General features: G+C 51.5%; 1 protein-coding gene across 1 annotated transcript in view; it reads right to left on the reverse strand.

Moving 5' to 3' along the window:
- The window catches only part of PITPNM3 (PITPNM family member 3), a 112,579-nt gene extending 93,178 nt beyond the window's left edge, over positions 1-19,401 (reverse strand). Inside the window, exons 1-4 of the mRNA XM_023730997.1 lie at positions 19,305-19,401; positions 18,099-18,152; positions 8,221-8,307; positions 6,517-6,612 (exon numbers count right to left, since the gene is read on the reverse strand). Coding sequence (XP_023586765.1) covers positions 6,517-6,612; positions 8,221-8,307; positions 18,099-18,152; positions 19,305-19,401 — 334 coding nt within the window. The remainder of the gene's footprint in view (positions 1-6,516; positions 6,613-8,220; positions 8,308-18,098; positions 18,153-19,304) is intronic.
- Between the last annotated feature and the right edge of the window lie 6,318 nt (positions 19,402-25,719).

The following is a 25,719-nucleotide window of genomic DNA, read 5'->3' on the forward strand; positions in this document are numbered from 1 at the left end:
AAGTAAAAGTTTCATGAGTTGGTCACTAGGGGTAATAGTGAGTGGTGCCACTCCCATTTCCACCTCTTGATTTCTGGAACCATGAAGTCTGGCTATGGGAGAAAGAGCACCATATACTGGATGCTGGTTTAGAGTATATACAGCCTCCAGGAGAACATTGCCCCACCCTGCAAAATACTGCCACCTAGCTAGTGCCATAATTGTGTCTTTAGGAGGCCATTCCATTGTTCTACCAAGCCAGCTCCTTCAGGATGATTGGGAACTTGGTAAAACCAGTGAATTCCATGAGTATGAGCCAACTGCCACACTTCATTTGCTCTGAAGTGAGCCCCTTGATCCGAGGCAATGCTGTGTAGGATATCATGACAGTGAATAAGGCATTCTGTGAGTCCATGATGGTAGTTCTGGCAGAAGCATTACATGCAGGGAAAGCAAATTCATATCCAGAGTAAGTGTCTATCCCAGTAAGAACAAAACGCTGTCATTTCCATGATGGAAATGGTCCAATATAATCAACGTGCCATCCAGTAACTGACTAATTGCCTCAAGGAATGGTGCCATATCGGGAACTCAGCATTGGTCTCTGCTTCTGGCGATTGGGCACTCAGCAGTGGCTGTAGTAAAGCCGACCTTGGTGAGTGGAAGTCCATGCTGCTTAGCCCATACATAACCTTCATCCTTGCCACCAAGGCTACTTTGTTCATAAGCCCATTAAGCAATATGGGAGTGACTAGGGAAAGAGGATGATTGGTTTCCACAGAACGTGGCCTCCTACCCATTTAATTGTTAAAGCCCTCTGCTGCTGAGGTCACCCTTTGGTGAGCATTCACATGAAACACAAATATTTTCATTTCTTTGGTCCATTCAGAGAGGTCTATCCCCATACCTCTTCCCCATATCTCCTTGTTACCAATTTTCCAATCATGTTCCTTCTAAGTCCCTGACCATTCAGCCAAACCATTGGCCACAGCCCATGAATCAGCATACAGTTGTACATCTGGCCATTTCTCCTTCCAAGCAAAATGAACGACGAAGTGCACTGCTTGAAGTTCTGCCCATTGGGAGGATCTCCCTTTACCACTGTCCTTCAGGGAGGTTGCAGAAAGGGGCTGCAGTGCTGCCACTGTCCACTTTCAAGTGGTGCCTGCATATTGTGCAGAACCATCCATAAGGCAGGCATGAGTTTTCCCTTCCTCAGTCAACTGATCATAAGGAACTTCCCATAAGGCCATAGGTGCAGACTAGGAGAGGGCAGGTAATGTATCAGGAGTGGAGACCATGGCATTTGGGCCACTTCCTCATGCAACTTACTTGTGCTTTCAGGTCCTGCTCGAGCCCCATCTCGTATATACCACTTCCATTTAATGATGGAGTGCTGCTACACATGTTCAACTTTATGGCTCTGTGGGTCAGACAACACCCAGTTCGTGATGGGCAGCTCAGGCTTCCTGGTGACTTGGTGGCCGATGGTTAAGTGTTCAGTCTCTACTAAGGCCCAGTAACAAGCCAAAAGCTGTTTCTCAAGAGGAGAGTAGTTATCTGCAGAGGATGGCAGGACTTTATTCCAAAATCCTATGGGTCTGTGCTGTGATTCACCAATAGGGGCCTGCCAAAAACTCCAAATAGCACTCTATCTGCCACTGACACTTCAGGTACCATTGGATCAGCTGGATCATATAGCCAAAGTAACACAGTAGCTTGCATGGCAGCCTGAACCTGTTAAGAGCCTTCTCTTGCTCTGGGCCCCACTTAAAACTAGCAGCTTTTTGAGTCACTTGATAAATAGGCCAGAGTAGCACACCCAAATGAGGGATATACTGCCTCCAAAATCCAAAGAGGCCCACCAGGCATTGTGCCTCCTTTTTAGTTGTGGGAGGGGCCACATGTAACAAATTATCCTTCACTTTAGAAGGAATATCTCAACATACCCTACACCACCGGACTCCTAGAAATTTCACTGAGGTGGAAGGCATCTGAATTTTTGTGGTATTAACTTCCCACCATCTAGCATGTAAATGTTTTACAGTAAATCCAGAGTCATTGACACTTCTTTAATAGGTCCGCTCAACCTAAAGTCATCAATGTAATGGACCAGCGTGATATCTTGTGGAACGGAAAGGCCATCAATGTCCCTACAGACTAAATTAGGACATAGGGCTGGAGAGTTGATATACCCCTGAGGTAGGACAGTGAAGGTATATTTCTAGCTTTGCCAGTTGAAGGCAAACTGCTTCAAAACTAGAATTGAGAAAAAGGCATTGGCCAGATCAATAGCTGCATATCAGATACCAGTAGATGTATTAATCTGCTCAAGCAATGAAACCACATCTAGAAGAGCAGTCACCCCCTAGTTAAGTTTACAATAATCCACTGTCATTCTCCAAGATCCATCTGTTTTTTGCACAGGCCAAATAGGCAAGCTGAATGCGGATGTGGCGGGAATCACCACCCCTGCATCCTTCAAGTCCTTGATGGTGGCAGTAACCTCTGCAATCCCTCCAGGAATGCAGTATTGCTTTTGGTTTACTATTTTCCTAGGTAGGGGCAGTTCTAATGGCTTCCACTTGGCTTTTCCTACCCTAATAGCACTTACTCCACTTGTCAGGGATCCAGTGTTGCTGAGTATATCTATTCCAATTATGCATTCTGGAACTGGGGAGATCCCTACAGGGTGGGTTCAGGGACCCACTGGACCCACTGTGAAATGAAACTGAGCTAAGACTCTATTAATAACCTGACTGGTGGGTCACAGTGACGTTTTGGGTCTCATGGAATTACTGTCAGTTCAGAGCCAGTATCCAGTAATCTCTGAAAAGTCTGATTATTTCCTTTTCCCTAATGAACAGTCATTCTCATAAAAGGCTGTAGATCCCTTTAGGGAAGGCTAGGAGAAAGATTAACAGTGTAAATTTTTGACAGTGTAGTGGGGTCCTTCCTCAAGGGGACCCAGCCTCCCCTTCATTCAAGGGATTATGGGTCTGTAAACTGGCTCAAATCTGGGAATTGATTGAGGGGCCATTACTCTCTATTCTAGTGATTCGAGTTAGACTGCCATTTACTTGCCTAGAATTCTTCTGCTTATACAGATCAAGTAAATATTTAATAGATTTCCCATCTATTTCACTCCTATGGACACCAGGACTAAGTAGCCAGTGCCATAAGTCCATACGAGTCAGACTATTCTGATTGCTGCTTTGACTCCACTGTCCATTACAGCAACCACATCCACTTTGTCCTTCTCGATTGAGTACCGCCACTTGGCCCCTACCACCATAGGGTCCAATCAGCCCCATCGTAGGTGTCTTAATTCAGTTAGGGTCATTCCCACTGTCAAATCTGACTTACATAAAACAGCAATCACAGCAGTCTTCAAGGTTGCTGGCGCTCCCTTAACAAATTTGTTCCTCACCATTGTGGTAAAAGGTGTGTCCTCTAGGCACTCCATGTGTGGGTCTGTGGGTCTAACCTGATAAATCCACTCTAGCATGCCAATTTCCCTAAACCTTCGGATACCTTCTTCTACAGTATACCAAGGCAGGTCTGATAGTTCAAATTGATTTAATATAGGCCACTGCGTAATCCATGCTTCAGCGAACCAACCAAATAAACTATTAGATCCTTTCCTAACCTCTTGAGCTGAAACACTGAATGAAGAATCTGTGCTTAGTGGGCCCATATCAGTAAACTCAGATTGATCCAACTTTACGTTCCTTGCACCATTATCCCACACTCTTAATAGCCATTCCCATGCATATTCCCCAGGTTTCTGTTTGCATATATTAGAAAACTCAAGCAGTTCTTTTGGAGTGTAGCATACCTACTGCTGGGTCACACTTTGCACTTCACTTTTTGGGGCTCGTTGGGACTTAAGTCTACTTATAGGTCTAGAAGCAAAAATGAGTTGTAGGGGTAGGTCTTGGGAACATTCAGCAATGCCTTGTAAGGTATCTACCCCAGACTCCACCCCAGGCAATGACTCAGACAAAGGCTCTTCAGACACAGCTGGGTTATCTCATCAGATGAGGGTGGAGGGGCTAATGGTTTTACTGGGGAGGGTGGCTTAGCAGACAAAGATGCAGTAATCTCTTCAGATGGGAGTTAAGCAGGCTGGTTTTGTTGGCAGAAGTGATTCAACAAAACTTAGGGACTCAATGTCCCCAGGTTCCTGATTATCTGCCCATATGTTCCCATCCCAAGTTTCAGGATCCCATTCTTCCCAATCAATGCCCTCACTTTAACTTCAGACACAATTCAAGGTTGGGAATTCAGTTGGAATTGTCATTCAGCCCCTCTTATGATAAGACTCTGGGTTTGTTTTTCAGCAATATCAGCTCTGTTACTACAAGAAATAAAGCTTTCTTTCAGGGCACAAGTGGCAGCTTTGAGGTCTTCTATGTGGCACTGTGACTCTGAAGAAGTCCTGGTGGTGCAGTGGTTAAGAGCTATGGCTGCTAACCAAAAGGTCAGCAGTTTGAATCCACCAGCTGCTCCTTGGAAACCCTATGGGGCAGTTCTACTCTGTTCTGTAGGGTCGCTATGAGTCGGAATCAGCTCGACAGCAATAGGTTTGGTTTTTCGGTTATATATGTGCATGTGTGTGCATATATATATGTATATGATGCAGGCCACACCCCTGAGGAAATTCCCCTTGCAACTGATTGGCTGATAAGATCACATTCTGGAGGATGACTATATCATTGCATAACTGTCAAATTACATCATTACATAACTGCCAAACTACATCATTACATAACTGCCAAACCACTGAGAATCATGGCCCAGCCAAGATGACAGACAGTCTTAACCATCACACCTCCCAAGTGTCCCGCCCTGGTTCAGATGTCCCCCCAGCACATAGTCTGTTTCTCTCTCAAGGCCCAGTTTGGCAGGCATTTCAAAGCTAGCCTAATCTCAGGAATGAGCTGACACCTTAAATATGGTAAATTCCCAGAGTGGGGACAAGCAGGCCTAGTGGGAACAAAGGACCCTCCTGGGCTAGGGTCCTCATTAGCACTTCTCATCCACTCCCACCCAGCCCAGGTGAAGGGAAGCCCTGCATGTTCACGCCTCTGACCCTTTGCTCAGGCTGATCTCTCTGCCTAAAATGCCTATCCCATTTGGTCCCCTTCTCTCTAGTTCTTAAAATTTGTTTTCCAATCCCAGCTGAAATATCATCCCTTGCTATGTATCGCCTGCTAGCCGTGTACCAAGCACTGGGCTGCAGAATTGATTTGCTCTGCCTGCCATTGTCCCTTAGCTGCATATCTGTAGTAGTCTCTCTAACTGGGCCCCACTTCCACTCTGGCTCCCCTCCTATCTATGAGGCTGGTCTTGAAAGTCTCAGACTAGATTACTGCACGGCCCCTGCAGCCTCATCTCACACTTCCATGTATTTTGCTTACTCCCTTTTACCACACTGCCTTCCTTCTATTCCTAGAATGTTCCCCAGTCTTTTTTACTTCAGTGCCATGGTGTCTGCTGTTTCTTTCATCGTGTTGTTGTTAGTTGCCGTTATGCCAGCTCTGACTCATGGCAAACCCACGTACAACTGAATTAAACATTGCCCGATTCTGCACCATCTTTATGATACTTGGTATGCCCGAGTCCATCATTGTGGCTACTGTGTATTTTGAGTACCTTCCAATATAAGGAGCTCATCTTCCAGCTCTACATCGAACAATGTTCTTTTGGGATCCTTTAGGGTTTTCGCTATAGGCTCAAACTTAGCAATGATTGTGAGGATGGCGCAGGACCAGGCAATGTTTCATTCTGCTGTACATGGGGTCCTATGAATCGGAACCAAGTTGACAGCACCTAACAACAACTACAGGGTTTTTGCTGGCTGATTTTTGGAAGTAGGTCACCAGGCCTTTCTTCCTAGTCTGTCTTAGTCTGGAAGCTCCGCTGAAGTCTGACCACCATGAGTGACCCTGCTGGTATTTAAAATACTGGTGGCATAGCTTCCAGCATCACAGCAACATGCAAGTCATCACAGTACGACAAACTGACAGACGGGTGGTGGTTCCTCCATCTAGAAGGTACCATCTTGTGCTCTTCACCTAGCCAACTCGTACTCCTCAGTTCTGCAGAGAAGTGAACGACCTCCATAGTCAAACCAAATTAAGTGCCCCATAATCATTCTCTCTCATAACATCTGGAACTTTTTGCTTGATGACATCACCCCCCATTTGTAACTGCATTTCCTCTGTGTAATTGTTTAACGGCTGCCTCACCCACTAGTCTGTAAGCTTGATGAGGGCAGTGACCCTGCCTTTCTCTAGTACTTTGCTCAGCTCCTGGCACATATTAGAGGCTCAGAAAATATTTCAGAGAGTGACTGAATGAAAGAATGGTGAGTCCCTGTCCTCAGGGAGCTTGCAGATTGGCTAAGTGTGGAGGGTGGGACTGCAAATACCACATATGAGTGAGGGAGCAATACTGGCCCCCAGGAGGGACCCCTTCTTGGGATTTCTAGGAAGATCTCCCACCAGTGATGTGAGGATGGGCTTCACTCACCTCTAGCATCAAAGAATTCATCGTCCGAGCTCTCCACTGAGTCGCTGAGAACATTTTGAAGGTGCCAGGGGGCACCGCCGCCCGGGAGAGGACCACCTGCCAAAGGGAACACACCTGTTAGCCAAGCCTGAGACCACCTCTGGCCATGAGGAAGGTGAGGCCAGTTCACCTGGACTAAGGACCAGTCAGCGTCCTTAGTCTGTCCTCTCCCCTCACGGTCTCAGCCCCTCACGGTGCCTCCCCACTAACTCCTAAGCTTTCATTCACACTTCACATACCTTTCAGAGGCTCCCAGGGCAGGAACTGGTAAGCCCATTTTGCATGTACTAAAACTGAGATTGGAGGTGGTAGTTAAGGGACTTTGCTGAGGTGACACAGTGTATTAGCCAGCATAGGGTGAGTTTTGCCAAGTTTACAAACGATCTCAGCTGCTTAAAACAGAGGTTTCTCTCTCCCTCACACACGGTGGAAAGGGGGCTCTGTTTACCACACTTTAATATCTTTAAACTTGGGGTGCATCTTACATGATGACATACCATGATTTAATTTATTCTCGATTTTGTTCATTCTTTTATTAAAAATTAATTAATGTTATTTATTTATCATGACTTTGTTTATTCTTTTTCAGGGGTATATAAAATACTGATGCATCTTACAATAGATTCCTCTTAGACTGTAAGACCATTTCCATGAAATTCAGTAACACCACCAGCTGTCCTTCCTGAGGCTTCCTTTCCCCAGCCCAAAAGGTTCACTTTTCTGAGCACAAATGTCCAGGCCAAAAGCTTTGACCCTGGCTACCAGACACACATGCCCGGTCCCCACAGACCAGGGCTGGGCATCAAGAAACCTGGGTTCCTGTGCCAGCAATGCTTCTGCCTCAGTTTCCCCATCTGAACAATGAGAAACCTGACTCAGACTTCCCAAGGGACCCTCCAGCTCGAACTGGTGTTCTAGTAGCCTGTCTAGCACATACAACCAGTTGCCATTGAGTTGATTCCAATTCATGGCGACCCCATGTGTGCTAGAGTAGAACTGCGCTCCACAGGGTTTTCAGTGACTGATTTTTCAGAAGTAGATCACTAGGTCGAACCTCCAGCCTTTCAGTTAGCGGCTGAGTTCATTAACCACTGGTAGCACCCAGGGACTCCTGCCTAGCACACACTTGTTAGCTGCTGTCAAGTCAGCACTGACTCATGGCGATCCCATGCACAAAGGGATCGAACAGTTGTGACCCATAGGATTTTCACTGGCTGATTTTCCAGAAGTGGATCGTCAAGTCTTTCTTCCTAGTCCATCTTAGTCTGGAAGCTCTGCTGAAATCCATTCAGCATCATAGCAACATGCAAGCCTCCACAGACAGATGGGTGGTGGCTGCACATGAGGTGCATGGGCTGGAAATTGAATCTCTCAGTCTCCCGCATGGAAGGTGAGAATTCTACCACTTGAACTACCTATGTACCCTCTAGCACATAGTAGGTATCAATAAACAAGTGAGAGGTGGGCATTCTTCCAGCTACACGTAGGGTGAACCTATGATGCACCCCTTGGAGAACCTGCTGCAGTCCCAGCTCACCACACCCACCACCCTGCAGGTTGCTGGCACTCTTCCACACTGAAGCCCAGTTCCCAGAGCATAAACTCTTCCTGAAGGGAGAAAGAAGTTACCCCAGCCCAGCCCAGGGACAAACATAGCCTTCTTACCTGTCCCTCTTGCCTGGCCCACTACAAACTCCCAAACACAGGTCCCAGCTCCTGTTCCCGGGCTTGGAGTCAGAGGAGAGCCCTGTCCTGAGACACAGAAAAGGCAGAGGCTACAGGAAGCACCTCTAGGTGCAAAGCTGGGCCTGCCCCACACTTCCTGTGGGAACCCCCTAAGTTTCTGATCCTCGCCTGCCAGTGGGGCAGCATGGCAGCAGGCCAGCTCAGCAATTTCCCACTGTGGGCCCCAGGTTTACTGCAAGGGATTCTGAGAATCCAGATGCACCATAACTGTATTTCTAACATGGATACGATACTATTTTTCAAATGTACTAGTGCAATAAGGCAAGAAAAAGAAAAGGTATACAGACTGGGAAGGAAGAAATAAAATTGTCTTTATTCTCAGATGACATGAATGTCTGTGCAGAAAACAAAAACTACAAAATCTGCACACACACACAAAACAAAACAAACTCCTGGAACTAATAAGCAGTTATATCAAGATAACAGGATACAAGGTCAATATACAAAAGTCAATTGTATTCCCATATATCATCAATGGACAGTTTGAACTTGAAATTTAAAAAACAATACCATTTACAATTTTTTAAAAAAGTTGCCAGCAAGTCTATTCTGACTCATGGTAACCCCATGTGTGTATTTTCAGAGCAGAGCTGTGCTCCATAAGGTTTTCAATGACTGTAACCTTTCAGAAGCAGATCGCCAGGCCTTTCTTCCGAGGTGCCTCTGGGTGTATTTAAACTAACCAAAAGGTTAATGGCCAAGTATTTAACCATTTATGCCACCCAGGGACACCTACCATTTACAATAGCACCCCCCAGAAAAAAGGAAAGAAGCACGTAGGTATAAATCAAATGTATGTGGCCACTTCCGTGATTAAAAAGTATAATCTTCCTGCATACTGAATACAAACAATATAATTCTTCCTGAATTCATACTAACTGTATGTGTTTTCTCAACCAACAAATACTAAAGATATAAAAACTATCAACCATATTATGTTAATACATATCATATACAAATATCCCTTGCTAGCCAAATCTATTCCACTCCTGAGAAGCAAGAATTTGGAAAGGAAGAAGCAAGAATAGTCAAATATTCCTCATCTATTTTGTCCCTGGGTATGGGAGAGTAAGCAGTCAGTTTCATCTGAAGATGTATCTGAGCCTATCTGGTGCCTGAGTTTGAACAGCCAGGGTTCAGCGAGGGGTTCCTACATGCCATGGCCCTCATGTGTATACAGTATACACTCCACCCAAGAACAAAGGGAAGGGCATTTCTGCCAACTTCCCACTGGCAAAGAGTATGCGCTAGACCTTAAGGAAAAGAGATATCATACCATACGAGTTGCAGTTGAGTCGATTCTGACTCACTGTGACCCCACGTGCTGCAGAGTAGAACTGTGCTCCACAGGGTTTTCAATGGCTGATTTTTCAGTAGATCTAGATCTTTCTTCTGGGGCACCTTAGGGTGGATTCAAATGGCCAACCTTCTGGCTAGTAGGCAAGCGCGTAACCATTTGTACCACCCAGAGAACCCAAGAGAAAAAGAGCTCTAGAATTTGTCCCTCACTCTCCATCCCCACTGCATCCGCCCTGTTCAGGCTACCATCATCCCAGGTTCCTTCCACACTCTGCTAACATATGTGACAGGTGATCTTCATGGGAGGTTCTGGGGAGCAGAACTGGGGCTAGAGGGGCAGGCTACAGGGAAGCCATTTCAGTTCCATTTGTGGGAGAATGTTCTCCCAGCCAGAGGTGGGCAAAGAAGTAAGAGGCCATTGGGCACCAAAGGGAGCCTCCAATCCCACAGAAACATTCATTCAGCAAGGGGTTACTGAGTGCCCAGTGTGTACCAGCACCGCGTGAGGGGCTGGGATGCTGTGGTGAGTGAGGGGGTTGGGAGGGTCCCAAAGCTTAGATTCTATGGGTGGAGGCTGCAGGGGGAGGCAGACTGGAACAAGTAAACAACAAGGATAATTTCAGCAATGGCAGGTGCTATGAAGAGAAGGAAGCATCTCCCTCCTCGCCTCTACTGTGTCCACCTTCCTGAGGGGTCTCCTGCGGGGTAATTATAAGGGACTAGACAGGTAGGAACGGGTGGATTTGTACACCTACAGTGGAAAAAGACAAGGACAATTGGCCCCAGTCATCAAAAGAACGCTGTCACCCATGGTAGTTTGGCCATGAATGTGTAGCTGGCGTTCCTTTCAGATTAATCTTTTACCTCATTATTGTCATTCTTTTTTTTTTTTTGTAAATATATGTATTTGAATTTCTTTTTAAATGCATATTTTGCCTTGTTTACTCTTATTCCCCTTGCTTTCAAAATGGATGCATTGCTTCTTAAACATATACTTGAAGTTTGTTAAAATGCGATACAAGATCCTCTGTCCCCTCAGACTGGGGCTTCCCAAAACAACTTCTGGAAAAGGGGCGGGGGAATCTGAGTTATATCCTTGTGTGAAAAAAGAGTCTATAAAGGTGGCTGCGTTAGGAATGGAGACGCAGTGGTCACCTGGCTCCTGGATGGGAGCTGCTCCCCTCAGCTCTTCCTCCAGTGTGCTGATGTGCCAGCAAGCGGCAAAGGTCACACTTCAAAAAGAGAAAACAGCGAGGGAGGGGGTGTCTCCGAAGGGCTCTGTTTCTGAGGGGAAAGCCTTTCTGAAAAGGTGTCAGGTGAGCCAAGGCTTGACTAATGAGAAGGCCTCAGGCCCACTAAGCGTGCGTGCGTGCATGTGCGTGTGTGTGTGTGTGTGTGTGTGATGTGGTGTGTGTGTGATGGGTATGGTGTGTGTGTGCCGTGTGTGGGGTTTTGGGGGACTTTGGGAGTGGCGAGGTGTGTGCTCTGGGTGTGGTGAGTAGTGTGTGTGCGTGTGTCAGTGGGTATCTGTGGTGTGTGTGCACGTGTGTGTGGTGTGTATGGGGGTGTGTGCATGTGGGGTGTGTGTGTGGGTGGGGGTGTGTGTGCATGTGGGGTGTGTATGTGGTGGGGGGTGTGCATGTGTGTGTGTGTGGTGTGGGGCGTGTGCATGTGGGGTGTGTCAGGGGTGTGTGGGGTGTGTGTGGTGTGTGTGTGAGGTGTGTGGGGGGTGCATATGGAGTGTGTGAGGGGTGTGTGCATGTGTGTGTGCACGTGTGTGATGTGGGGGTGCATGTGGGGTGTGCACGTAGGGTGTGTGAGGTGTGTGTGAGGTGTGTGAGGGGTGTGCATGTGGGGTGTGTGGAGGTGTGCATGTGGGGTATGTGGGGTGTGTGTGTGGTGTGCTGTGTGTGCACACATTTGAGCTCATGCACACACATATGTGGGATGGGTGGGGAAGGGTGCGTGGACAGAGCATTCCTGAAAGAAGAAACTGCAAGGGCAAAGATGGGCATGAGCTTGGCATGCCTGGGGACAGAAAGAAGTCCATGTGGCTGAGCCCAGCGATCGAGGGGAGACAGGTGTAAGATGAGGTGGACAGGGAAGCGGAGCCAGACCTGGTAGACTATGGCATGCAACGGATGCGAGCTGGGAACAGGTACGTTTTAAGGTTCCTTTCCAACATGCCCCCTCCGGAGTCTACCACCTGCACTTCAGGAGAGAGCCAGGTGAGAAAGGCTCCTGGGGGCAGTTCAGGGGGGCTAAAGGTCTTGACAGTCAGAGGAGGGGGGCGCCCAGAACCCCAGTCTCCTGGAGCCAGGTTCACATCTGCAGTTTCTGTGTCCAGTACACGGCACCACCCCGAGGAGGGTAGAGAACTGTTTGACAAACAAGGGACTGAACAAAAGTGAGCCTCTGAGACATACAGTGTGCCAGACACTCTGCTACCCGCTTTACAGACATTACCTAAAGTAATCCTAATCAAACCCAGTGGAGCAGGCGTAAGGAATCACCATTTCACAGCTAAGGAAATAGAGGCTCCGAGATGCAAAGTTGTGTGCTTGAGGCCATAAAGCTAGTAAGCGGTGGAGGCGGGATTTCAACCCAGATCCATCTGACTCTAGAGTTTATGCTCAGGACCACCAGGCTGTGCTGCTCTTTATAAAAAATAAATCCACCAGCGCTCTGGGCAGGGGACCAAGTTCTCCTCTCTCCATCGCCTGCTCTCTTAGCCAATGATAACCTCCCACCTGCTGCTGACTAGCTGGGCAGGGGGCCAGAGGCCTGACCCTGGCTCTTCTTGGGGCCCCAGCCCTGGGGACTCAGCTGGCCCTGTTCTAGAACCATCTGCCCACCAGCTCTGTGTGTGTGTGTGTGTGTATGTCTGCACTCCTCAGAGAGTGCAAACCTCCCCAACCTGCCACTCTCCCTTCCTAAGACACGCTCACATGCACTCTGCCATATACATACAGAGAGAGAGAGTGTCCCTGGGTGGTGCAAACAGTTAAGTGTTTGGCTGCTAACTGAAAGGCTGACTGTTCAAACCCACTCAGAGGCACCTCAGAAGAAAGGCCTGACAATCTGATTCCAGAAGGTCACAGCCATGAAAACCCTATAAAGCACAGTTCTACTCTGCACATATGGGATTCACACGACTCAGTGGCAGCTGGTTTGGGTTTTCTCTACCTCTCTCTCTCTCTCTGTCTCTCTCTCTGTCTCTCTCTCTCTCACACACACACACACACACACACCAGTAACCAGTTGTCATCAAGTCAACCCAGACTCATGGCGACTCTTGTGTGTCAGAGTAGAACTGTGTTCCAGAGGGCTTTCGATGGCTGATTTTTCAGAAGCAGATCACCAGGCCTTTCTTCCAAGGCACCTTTGGGTGAACTCCAACCTCCAACCTTTCAGTTAGCAGCTGAGCATGTTAACTGTTTGCATCACCCAGGGACTCCCCCACCACACGCATAAATCAGCTCCCAGCCATGGGTGAAAATTCAGCACAGAGGTTAGAGCATAGGCTTTGGAGTGACACAAAGCTGGACTCTGAACTCAGGAAGCTGCGTCTGAGGGAAATCTTCACAGGGAGGAAAGTCCTGGCAGTGGCGTCACTAGGGTTGGTGTCACCCAGTGCGGTAACTCATGGCATTATACATACCCCACCCCTCCCCTCCCCAGGGTGGGTGGGGCCGGCAGGTGAACCCCCTGCGTGGGATTCCATCCCCCACTGCTCCCCGCAGCTCCTCCCATTGGCCAAGGCAGAGACCCTCCTCTCTGCCCAATGGCTGACACCATGGCGGGCTGCCCGCATCCTGACTGGACTGGGGCTGGTAGAGCCTGGGCCCGTTTTGGTGTCACCCCCTCTGACAGTTTTGGGGGTGCGGTCTGCACCCCTCATACCCCCCTAGTGACACCACTGAGCCCTGGCACCATAAAATGAGAAGCACAGGTACTGGTGGCTCTCCTGGGCCAGACCTTAGGCCAGATGGTGCCTGGGAGGAAGGCGTGGGGACAGAGCTGAACTGGAACAGTCCCTGCCCTAGGGAGTGCCATCTCAGGGCACAGCCCCGCAGTGCTGAGTGAGCACAGAGCACAGCAAGAACAAAGGAGCGGGAGGAGGCTGGCCCAATCTAAATTCCACAACAGGCGTTCAGGGCAGGGTGTGGCAGGTGTGAACTGTGCCTGCCAGCGGTGAGACATCTTCCAGCTAGAAGGGCTTTGTGGGGGCGAGGGGGGGAGGGGGCACCTGAGCTGAGCCCTAAGGGAAAGCGGGGGCAGGGTTGGTCAGGCTGGGGAAGCGGGGAGGGAGAGAGAGACAGACAGACAGGACAGAGCGTTGATCAAGCCACTTCCAGAAGAAGCTGAGTCTGGAGCCAGCACTTTCTCCTCAAGGGTTAGGAGCCACTCCTCAGGGCAAGGCAGGGGGCACAGGAGTCAGCTAGGCTGGCCACGGCGCTGTGGGGGTTCAACTAACACACACAATTTCCAGACCTCCACGGGTAACAAGTGCCTCTGAGCGTGGCCAAGATGGGGAGGACACAGCTGCCCACGCCTGCCCGGCCTGCTGGTCCTGGACTGTGGCCCCAGCTTCCATGCCCAGCCCTGCCTGAGGCTGAATCTGAAATCAGGGCAGGGCAATGCCTGATGGGCCCTAACAATTCAACAATCCTTGCCTTAGAAGAGAAGGAGAGGGGATCGGAGGGGGGCGGGGAGAAGGAAAGAGAGAGGGGGTAGGGGAGGGGAAGGAAGGAGGGAAGGGGTGAAGGGAGGGGAAGGAAGGAGGGAGGGGAGGGGAGAGAAGGTGAAGGGAAGGAAAGGGAGGGAAGAAAAATATTTAGCTACACTGTCCCTTTATCCTGTCTCTCTCTCTCTCTCTCTCTCACACACACACAAACACACACACCAGCATCACTCCTGACCACCAATGTGACTGAAATAATCAGGCTGCTGGACTTCCTGTGGGCAGTGGAGCCCCGTGGGCAGTGGGAGCCCCGTGCGCACGCGGAGCAGGAGCCCACACGTGCACACACAGCCTCACACACACGTATTCAGAATCACACTTCACTGCTCCTCAGCTCTGACCTGGGCTCCCAGGGATCCAGATGTAGAATGTGGAGTTAGGAGATTCATGGAGTTTGCGTGAGGTTTCCACAGACAGACAGGGTGACACCTCCTCCACGAAGCCTCCCTCCTCTCACAGGAAGCATTGTCCCACCTCCCACTTGGGGCTGGGTTCCAATCCCAGCTCTGCCGCTTGCTAATCGGTGAGCCAGTAAACGTCACTAAGCCACACTCTGCCTCAGTTTCCTACTTTGTAAAATGGGATAATCAGAGACTGCTGTGAAAATTAAATGAATGATTTAAATTCATTCACATGAATATCTGAAAAAGGCTTAGCATAGTGCCTGGCACTCAGCAAGTGCTATAAAAGGGTTTGTTAAACGAAATAAATAAATCATGATTTTCCAAGGTTCTTTCATAGGTGGAAGCTCTGTGATGGTTCTTTCATATGTTAAAGCTTCCAAGGGCAGAACCCCTCTTCTCCTTCTTGGACCCCCACAATGGGAGCCCAGAGGACAGAACAGGGACCCCATCCTCTCCCTGGAAGGCTGGACTGGCTGCCCCTGACCACCACACATGGCTGAACCCTCTCTCCTCTTGTCCATGCGTGCATCACAGCTCCCCAGGGTTGTCTTGTCTGCCCCCAAACTGTGAGCTACTGAAGGCCAGGAATGGCTGTCTCCTAGCCTCTCCTCCCACCAGTCTGGGCTCCAGTAACAGGTGCCCACTGGGAAGCCCCCACACCCCCTGCTCTTCTTGCCCTCCAGTCCTTTGCTCCTGCAGGTCCTGATGCCTGGCACATCCTCCATGTTCCAACCCAACCCAGTTTCCATTCCTGCTTTCAGAAACAGCTGGCAGCCTTTCTTGGCCCCTGAGACTGGGCTGGGCCATGCCTCTCAGGTGCTCTCACAATGTTCTGTGTCTACGTCCATCAGAGGACCTCTTTATGGGCTGGGTCCAGGCCTGCCTCCCCCGCTGGACTGTGGTCCCCCCTAGCAGGGACCTGATCAGATTTCTCCCTGGGCTCTACCTCGCACAGCTCAAGTCTGGGCACAGAGAAAGCTCTTTTTGTGCTCAGTGTGGCTCAGCCCAGGTAGATCTCAGGAGGGTCCCTCTCCGGGAAGTATTCTGCAAGGCATGTCCCCAGACCCCTCTCTGGGTCAGGATGAGTTTGGGGACCCAACTCATCCAGGGTCACCTAGCCCCTACTCAGCCTTGAAGGGGCTGTGGGGCTACCCAGGCAGGGATGAGAGGCCAGGAGAAGCTGCTTCCAGAAAAAAGCATCACTGAAGGAAACCAGTGCTGGTTGGGGATTGGTTGCTATAGAAACATGTCCTAACTATCTCCCAAAATGCTCTATGCACCACTGATGAGGTTGTGTGCTGGGCTGTTTCAAGGGACACACTGGGAGCCCCAGAAGGGCCTGTCTTCTGGGGTATCTGTCTGTGGGCCCAGGATGGAGTCCAGCTTCTAGGGGCAACCAGGCAGTTCCATTAGACCATGGGTAGCGCCCTCAAGGATTGAGGGCAAGATGTCAGGCTGCAAATTATCCCAAGAGCAACTCTGGTCCTGAGACTAGCCACGGTCCACACTTTGACCTCAACCACAGCCCAAACCCTAAGCTCAGTCACAGACCAAGTCACAACTCTGATCTCAAAACAAGCCATCAGTCTGACCACAGGCCAAGCCACAAACCCAGCCACAAACTAAGCATTGACCCAGTCAACAGATCAAGCCACAAACCCAGCCACAAACTAAGCCTTGACCCAGTCACGGACCAAGCCACAAATTCGGCAACAGACCAAGCAATGACTCCACCAAAGACAGAGTCCTAATCAAGCCCCTGGGCAAGCCACAAACCTAGGCATGACCTGGTTACAGACCAAGCCCATGGCCCTGGCCACAGACAAAGCAATGACTCTAGCCACAGACTAGGCCTTGACCCTGGCCACAGACAGTGCTGAGTACAATCAAGGGGTTGTATCAAATGACTCTAGAATATTTTCACAGAGAACACTCTAAATTCTAAATAGTACTTTACACTATTTGCAGCGATTTGCGTGGCCTTCACTTCCTATCATCTTCACAACAGCCCAATGAGGTCAGCAAAGAAGGGCTTATGATCCCTGTTTACAGATGAGAAAAACCAAAGCTCAGAGAAGGAAGCGGACGGGCCTACGGCCACACCACCTTGCTTCCAGTGCGGTGAGACTAGAATCCTGGTCCCCGAGTAGGACACAGTTGTTCAAACCAGTTGCTTTGGAAAAGATGTGCTTTTTGAAGACCTGCTGGTATCTCATAAATATGCCATTTAAATACTCATTAATTACCTTATTTAGGAGATAATTAGTGATTAATAGCCTTGGCTATCTATTGTACTTTCATTTGCTCTGCCAATTAGCCTCCCAACAGTTCTCAGTTATTTGGAATAATTCTCCCAAGGCCCAGATGTCCCCACTCTGTCCCGCCAGACTCTTGCTCCATAAGGACGCCTTCTCCTCCCCGCAAAGGGAGTTCCCTTAGCACCCGCCACTGCACCACCACCAAGTCTGCCCCCTGCAGGCTCCCAGGACAACAGCGGCGGCCAGGGGCCGGGGGCGGACAGTGGAGTAGCCCAGAACACAGGACAGAGGGACCTCTCAGCACCTGCAGGAAGGCAGGCCCTCCTTCCAATCATCCCAGGACCCCACTGCAGAAAGCAGAGGAGAGAGACCCAGGATCCAGGCACCAAACACGGAAATGTGGAGCTCAGGTTGGGATCACAGACCCCCCCAGAGGATGCTGGGGGGCTCCTCCAGAGGCTACCACATCAGTGAGACTGCCAGCTCTTTGCTAAGGGCACCAAAAGCTATCATCAGTCTGCAGCAAACAGCAGGAGGCGGGCAGCCCCATGCCAGCAAGGACCAATGTGAACCCACGTGGGATTGCTGCTGAGCAAGGAGGGGGCCCAAGGCTGCCACCGCCCCATGCTCTCCATTTGTGCCGAATCACTGTGCCAGGAATCGCCAGCCGGGACCCCAGACACAGGACCGGATCATGCTCTCATCACTGCCCTAGATTATACAGTAAAAGCAAACAAAAAGGCAGCGAGGGATAAACACTCCCCATCCCACTGGGCAGTAATGCAAAGGCTGAAAATAGCTCTTTTTACCACCAGGGATGATTCCAGAGTTGCTCAGCTGGGACCGGCCTCTTGAGGGGTGGGAACTGGGGAGCCAGGGGAGGAGAGGGAAGCCACAGGGCTACAGCAGGGCCAAAGGGAGGCTGACCAAGGAGGGCAGTGATGAGGCACACCAGGAATAATCCAGAAAAGGTCAAAGGTGTATGAGGGACAGCTGGCCACAGACGCTCATATGCTCAGGAAGACTCCTTGAATGAGTTCAAAGTGTTGATGCTGCCAGCTCAGCGAGCTCGCAGGCCCAGATGCCACACACCTAGGCTCTTCCCTAGGAGGTCAGGAGTGTAGGACGTGACGTGCTCAGCAAATACTGAGAGCCGAGCAAACAAGGCGTCAGCAGCAGACGGCTGAGAGCAAAGGCCTCTCGGATCCACCAGAACCCAGCCCCTCCCAGCCAGGGCCCAGCGTGTTGCTATTTTTGCCTTCAACCCATGTTTGGCATCCCGGGCTAACAGCCGGCTACTTTCCTCCAGAATAGCGATCGTCTGGAGGAGGAGCACCTCCTCGATGGCCTCCCTGCCCAGCTTTGTCAATAAGCCGCTGACGCTCCCAGAGGAAGATGAGGCTTGTGGCCCCCCAGGCACCCTGTCCTTACAGGTCATCAGCCCCCAGCCCTGAAGAAAAGCTTTGCTGAGATACCTGGAGATAATAGCTTGACACTCAAGAACTGGGGTGTACAGAGGCAGATGCAACCCCAACCTGCATCCCCCAACATGGTTGCACTGACTGGCTTCTCACAACAGTTACAGAGCCTTCGACACTCTCAGGGTTCCAGCCGCACTTGGAGCCCTGCATTCACCCCACACTGTGCCCACTCCGGCCACAGAGAAGGCCACAGACCGAGCCTCAGCATGCCGCAACCTGCACCCCAACTCCAGCCCAAACTGAGCCCTGAACACAGCTACTCAGGCTCTCTGCCTGGTCCCAGTCTGAGCCTGGCCATCCCCGTGTTAACATCACAAATGGCGGCATTCGGAGAGGCTTAAAGAGACTGGTCGCTCAGGGGCCCCCCTGCTAGGACCAGGCTCCCACCCAGAACTGCTGACAGCAAGAGGCTCCCACCTGCCCTCCACATACATACACACACACACACACACACACACACACATAGACACACACACGTACCCCCACACTTACCCCCAGGAGGGGAAGGCGGTGGCCACACAGCTGTGCAGGCCTCCGCAGGCAGACATGGGGCACTGGAGGTGGCATTTACCTCCGGAGTGACTCACAGAAGGCTCCCATTCGTTTGCGAAAGGGGGTACAATTAGCATTTTCTTTCTCTTTAGAAAACAGGAATTTAAAAAGAGGGTGTATAGAGAGATTTGAGGGAGTGGGTGGGGAGTTCAGATCTCATTTGATTTCCAAACTCATTTGTTATGCATTCTCTCCTCCCCCACCCCCACCCCCTCCTTTTGGGGGCCCTGGCTAGTATCATCCGTAACCATATCCTCTCAGCTACCTTCTTCCTCAGGGGTCCCGTGCACATCTGGTGATGGGCTGGGACCCGGGACCCCCAGGAAACACGCGCTCTCCAGATCCACGTCCTCAGCTCCCATTATTTCCCTAGCCCGCAACCATCCTTCTGAGAGGATCAGATGTGAGGTGACAGCCTTGAGGAGGTGAGACCCCTTCATTGAAGTAAAGCCGTAAAAGAAGAAAGAGCAGTGTCAGAGCTGAAGGGCAATTTAAAGCTAGTTCTGGCCCCCCAACTCTTCCCGTCTCCCTCCCCTTTTACAGACACAGATGAGGAAACTGAGGCCCAGAGTGGGCAGTGGGTTGTCCAGAGTGAACTACTAGCAGACCCTGGTCTGGAACTCTGCTTCACTAGACAGTTTAACTCATAGGAACGCGGAATCCAAGAGCAGGAGGGACCTAATTTCTAATTTCAGCTCTCCCTCTAACTTTGTGTGATTCCAGAGACAGACACTTCATCCTTCTGGGCCTCAGTTCTCATCCATAAAATGGGGATAATATCAGCGCTACCTCAAAGAGATACTGTCGAGCCATTGGGTAGGAAAGGATTTTGAAGACTGCTATTAAAAAACAAAAAAAATTAGGCAGATTGTTCCCATTAGGCCAAACCTCCCAGGATGCTAAACATTGACCCTGTCCCTCCCTCTCCCAAGCCTGGAATCTCAGAGAATTCCTGGGAGGCAGCTGGGTCCTACCAAGAACTCTTCAATCCCCACAGCCTCACTAGCCTCTAGGAGTTCACACCCTCTGTCCTTGAAGAGGAGCCCTGGTGGCACAGTGGTTAAGAGTTCGGCTGCTAACCAAAAGGTTGGCACTTCAAATCTACCAGCTGCTCCTTGGAAATCCTATGGGGCAGTTCTACTCCCCTGTCCTATAGGGTTGCTGTGAGTCAGAATTGACTCGGTGGTGACAAGTTTGGGTTTCTTATCTTTTTTTCTTGATCCTTGAAGAGGAAATGACCCAGATCTTAGAGAAAGACCCAGGAGTGTCCCTTTGCCTTTCTGGCCTCAGTATTCCAAACTACATAATTAACAGGTTGGGCTGGAAGATCTCCAAGCCTCCTCCAGCCACACCTTCTGGCCAATCCAACCGAGACGTGGCCCTGGCAAGCGGGTTCTAGCCATGTCCTCGTGCTCTATGTCCCAAACCGAGACCAAGTCACAGATCCTCCTGTCGGGGAGAGGGGACTCTGGTCACATGCTTGCGGTGGGACCTCCACTTGAGCTGCATGCATTGTCCTCACTCATGCAATGACACCACAGCCAGGGCTAAGAGGCAACAAAAGATTCCAAGCTGGGACTTGCTGGGGCCTGCCATGTCTGCTGCTATGGGCAAGTAACTCCACATAGGAACATGAGACCTGCCCAAGCTCCAGTGCTTCCCCAACCGCAGGTACCTTCACAAAGGCTTCCTGGAGGCACAGTTTTAGGAAGGCCTTGAGTCTGGACACTAGCGTTTGATTGGGCCCTAGCCTTCCCCTTGGGGACCTGAGAAGGTGATTTTGCATTCTCCTTGCAGAATCTGAATGCCCTTCCCAAGATACACAGCTCAGCAACCCTGGTACCCTAGGCCTAAGAGTTTCTCAGAGTTGTGCCTCAAATCCCCTGGCACCCCCCAAAGTCCTGAGAATCCCAGAGCTGGTCCCTTTCCCAAGTTTCCAAAGGTTCTCTCCTCTGAGAGACTGGGCCATGGTTCCCTGCCCCCAGAAGTCATGGAGCCAGAGGCCCCGGAGAAGGTCTGGCTTTGGGATGATGAGAGGACACAGACCACCTCCAGAGGATCTGGGACAAGAAGCAGCCTGACTCAGCAGACCAAGATCCAGACCTTGATTCTGGAAATCCAAGTTCTGTCTGACATAGCTGACACCATGTCTGGTCGCTCAGGCTGTGCACTGCACAATTCCAAAGGGCGCCTTTCTCTAGATTACAGTGTGATAGCTCTGGAGCCATGCGCCATGGCAGTCCTGGGGCCCAAACCCCTGTCTCTCCCTTTAATTGGCTGGTCCCGTGACCAGTTTTTAGAGGTGATGTCTCACCGAGCCTGACTCTGCCACCATCTTATTCTGTGACCTTGAGCAAACACTTATCCGTCCTTAGCCTCAGGGTCCTCTTATTAACCAGAAATTTGAATAGGAGGATCTGGAAGCATCCTCTCCAGCTCTGCCACTGCAGGACTAGTACTTTACTGACTCCAGTTACTGGGTTTGATGCACTCCGGCCCACCAGCTCCTCCCCTGGGAGCAGAGGCCAATACCTGGGAGCAGAATAAACTGGTTCCTCCAGCCTGGAAAGCCCAGCCCTGTGGCCCCCCTCCAGTCTCTCCAGACATTCCTGCCCCAGCCTGAGAGGGTCCAAACCCTCTTAGCTGATGGCGCTATTCCTGCCCCAGCCTGGGGACCTGGGGCCTCATACTGGCACTGCCCCGGGGCTGGCAGACACCCTGCCAGCCTGCTGGGCTGCAGAGGGAGGGCCACAGGGAGGTAAGGAGGAAGGGAGGGGCAGTGTGGCTGGCAGGAGCCAGAACAAACCCTTCCCAACAAAGGCAGCTCAGCCAGGCTGGCCTCCCTCCACCCTCCCAAGGGCCTGCAAGTAGCAGCCAGAGGGATATGTGGAAACACCCAGATCTTACCATGTCACTCTGTCTCAGGAGTTCCTGTTAGCCCTCCTCCACACCCCTCAAGGAACCCTCCACCCTAACCAGACAGATCTCTCTACTCTTGGGCACCTCCTGCTCACCCCACACCACCCCACCCCACAGCAGCCCCTGCACACTTACACACACCTGCCCCATTCCAACCTCCAGGCTTTTGTTCAAGCCATTACCGCCCACCCGTAGCCTGCCCTTTGTCACTGTCCTGTCCAAGCTCTGCTAGCCTTTAAGGCCCATCTCCTAGAGACATCCAGCCTTCCATGTTCAAGCCATTCACTGGCCTCCTGTCTGTACTGCACTTGGGGCCTGCCCCCGTAAGTAGCTTTCTACTGTAAATTCCAAAAAAAAAAAAAAAACCCATTGCCATCAAGTCAATTCTGACTCATGGTGACCCCATGTGTTACAGAGCAGAACAGGTCCACAGGGTTTTGGTCTTTTTTTTTTTTTACTGTAATCTTTACAGAAGCTGATCACCAGGCTTTTCTTCAGCTGTGCTGCTGGGTGGATTTTAAATGGCCAACCTTTAATTTAGTAGACAAAGGCAAACCATTTGCGCCACCTGGGGACCTCTACTGTAAACTTGTTTCCTAAACACAGCTCCTGAATCCTCCCCTCCCTCCCTCCTTTCATCCCCAAGGTAGGCCTCCCTCTTCCTTTGTCCCTCCCGACTGAGAGCTCCCCCTGGGACAAGACCAAGGGCTCGCCTTCCCTCATTTCTCCCAAGGCTGGACCCGGGTCACCAAAACAATTCCAGTCCACGTGATTGAAATTTCCTCAGAGACTGTGAGCTGGCAGTAACCCTTTTGGGATCCACCCTCGGAGGTTTTATCCAATCCTTTCTGGGACCTGATTACACTTCCTTTTGCACCTGGATTCCCCTGGCAACATGGAAGTTCCTTTACTGCCTCCTCCCTTTAGCTCCTACCTGACACAGCTGCCACGTCTGGGTGCTCAGGCTGTGCACTGCACAACTCCAGGGGGCTCCTTTAACTAGACCACAATGTGATAGCTCTGGAGTCACACACCATGGCAGCCCTGGGGTCCAAACCCCTATCTTTGCCCTTAACTGGTTGGTCTCTTGATCACTTCTTAGAGGTGATGCCTCACAGAGCAGACCCCTAATTCATGGATCAGATTCCCGGAGCCTCTACCACTGGCCTTCAGCCTACCTTTGTTCTAGCGTCACCGCCAGAGCAAAGGCCTGACAATTTCTGCCTATCAGTTTGCCCATCCTCTCTGTTACATCCCCTCCTTGGGCCTCAGTTTCCCCATCTGTAAAGAAAGGGACTTGGGCTCCTGATCTCCAAGGGCTCTCTCCGTTCTAAAGGTCACCAATCTCTTCTATGCAGCCTTTCCAACAGGGGCAATGTGACTCCCCATACACACATTCCTGCATGCTACTTCAATTCAATAGGTTTAGAAGCCTAAAGAAAAGAAGGGGTATTTACAACATGCAAAATAGCCCAAATGATGCTGGGGTAAGTCCCACAAGTCTCCTTGGAGGGGCAGCTGTGTGTAGGGGAGAGGAGCCTGGGCAGATCGACCCACAGAGGAGGGGGCTCTGTGCTGCCCTGAAGGGAAGGGCCAAGCATGAAATTGCAGCAGAAGGACAAAATGTTTGAACAGCAGGAGGCACTGATGCTTGGAGCAGAGTCGTTTTTCCACCTGTCTCTGGAACAAATTCCCAGGGACTCTCAGCCTGAGGATGGAAGGACCCAAGGCTAAGGCGGAGGGGCTGGGACTGGCAACCCCGCTCAGGAAGGGGGTGACGTCCAGGGCTTGCTGTTACTGTTGTTAGTTGCCATGGAGTCGATCCTGACTCATGGCATGCAGAGTAGAACTGCTCCATAGGATTCCCAAGCCTGTGATCTTTCGGAAGCAGATTGCCAGGCCTGTCTTCTGAGGCACCTCTAGGTACATGTAAACATCAACCTTTGGACTAGCAGTCGAGCACTTAACCGTTTGCACCAGCCAGGTACTCCATACACATCAGGGCAGTGATGGAGAAAACAGCCTTAGAGCCCAACAGACTCTGCCCAGACCCTCTGCACCCCCTTGAGTGAGCTACTTCTTGTATCTGTTTTTTCCCACATTTTTAAAATGTTAAGAGTAACCTTTCCTACCTCTCAGGAACACTGTGCAGTAAAGTGTTTAGCTCATCGCCAGGTACACAGCAGCAGCAGCAACTGTTCACTGCCGTTCTGACGACAGTGTCCTGGAAAGTGAGTTGTGCACACAGTACGCACACTCATGCACACACAGACAGCAGGGTGGTGGGTGGGGGCGCACACCCTGCCATGTGCCCTTAGCAAGGAGTAGGGGTGGGTAGGGACCCAGGCACTGCAGAGGGTGAAGGGGATAGCAAGGAGCCTTTTCCAGCCATGGTGGTGTCATCTCATGGTGCCTCCCCTGGGAGGGGGAAAGGGAGGGAAGTGAGAAAGGGGGTGTTTAGATGTGCTCCATACTTGCTGTGTCTCACCCAACCAGCACCACCCCAGCAGGACTCCTTGGGATGGAATGGGAGTATGTTGTCAGGCACCTGAATCACACACCCAGTGCAGGACAAGGAGAGCATCCCCAGGCCACGGTCCCAGAAGCATCGTGGCGGGGTAGGGGTGGGGGCTGGGATTTATATGCAGCCGCATGGTATTCACGTTCGAGTGTGTGTACCGGGGGTGGAGGGGATGGGGTTCACTCTGGTCCTGAAGGATGGCATCACACCTGCCAATGTCACAAGTTGGGTGTGAGTTCATGGTAGACTCACACGCTCCAGCCTCACAAGCCAGCACCGCTGAGACCAGGCTTGCTGCCTCCACTGTATGACCGGCCCTGTGGGCACTGGCTTCCCTCCAGCCGGCCTCCCCAGGCACCATGGAGCCCAGAATGGGCAAGCAGGGGCTGAGTCTGGTTCACCTCTAGATCCCCTGCACCCAGTTCAGGGCCTGGCACAGAGCATTTGTTGGTGAATGAACCAACGTCTGGATGGATGAATGAAAGAATGACTAACGCCCACTCCCTCAAATCACTGGCTATACTGCCTGAGCCTGAAGGAGGGCAAAGCCCACGGGACCCCAGAAGAGGCCCCACCTTCTGATCCGATCCGCCGCACCTAAGACTCTGCCTCCTAGGGTCGCAGTGGGGGGAGGGGGCGGGACGGTTCACTAACCGCGCGGCACGGGGCACCCTTCCTTCCCAAGAAGAAATCTGGGTCTCCTGACTGAGCTGGGGGTGGGGGCTGGGGGAGGAATGTCGCGTCCTGAATAGCGCGAGCAGCCGGACAAGGGGGCGCGTCCTGGTTTGCGTTGGGGGGCGTGGGATGGAGCGGCGGCCGCGGGACATCCCTTTCCGTCCCCGCGCCCGAGTCTGCCCAGGGCCTGGGGGGCGGGGGGCGGTGATAGCTCCCCAACAACGGGACTGGGCAGGCGTGCCACAGATCTGGCCCCTTCTAGCGGGGCAATGGCGAGGGGGACGCAGTGTCCCACGAGGTGACCGGGGGCGCAGGAAGGACGCGGGGCGCGCAGAACCCTCTCTCCACCCGCAGGGGTCCGGCCACGCCGCTGCTCCCTGCCGCCCTTCTGGAACCTCTGCCCACCTGCGCGAGGGGCTCACCTGGGCCGGCGGCCCCTCCTAGAGACGCGCGAGTCCCTCCCCTCAGCCGCCGGCCCTGCCCTCCTGGCGCCCGCCCTCACCTGCACTGCCCGCCTTGGCCATGTCCCGGGCGGCGGGCTCCGGCGGAGCTGCCCGCGCTCCTC

The sequence above is a fragment of the Trichechus manatus genome, unplaced genomic scaffold, assembly GCF_000243295.1.
Source record: "Trichechus manatus latirostris isolate Lorelei unplaced genomic scaffold, TriManLat1.0 scaffold00040, whole genome shotgun sequence".
Classification (NCBI taxonomy): domain Eukaryota; kingdom Metazoa; phylum Chordata; class Mammalia; order Sirenia; family Trichechidae; genus Trichechus; species Trichechus manatus.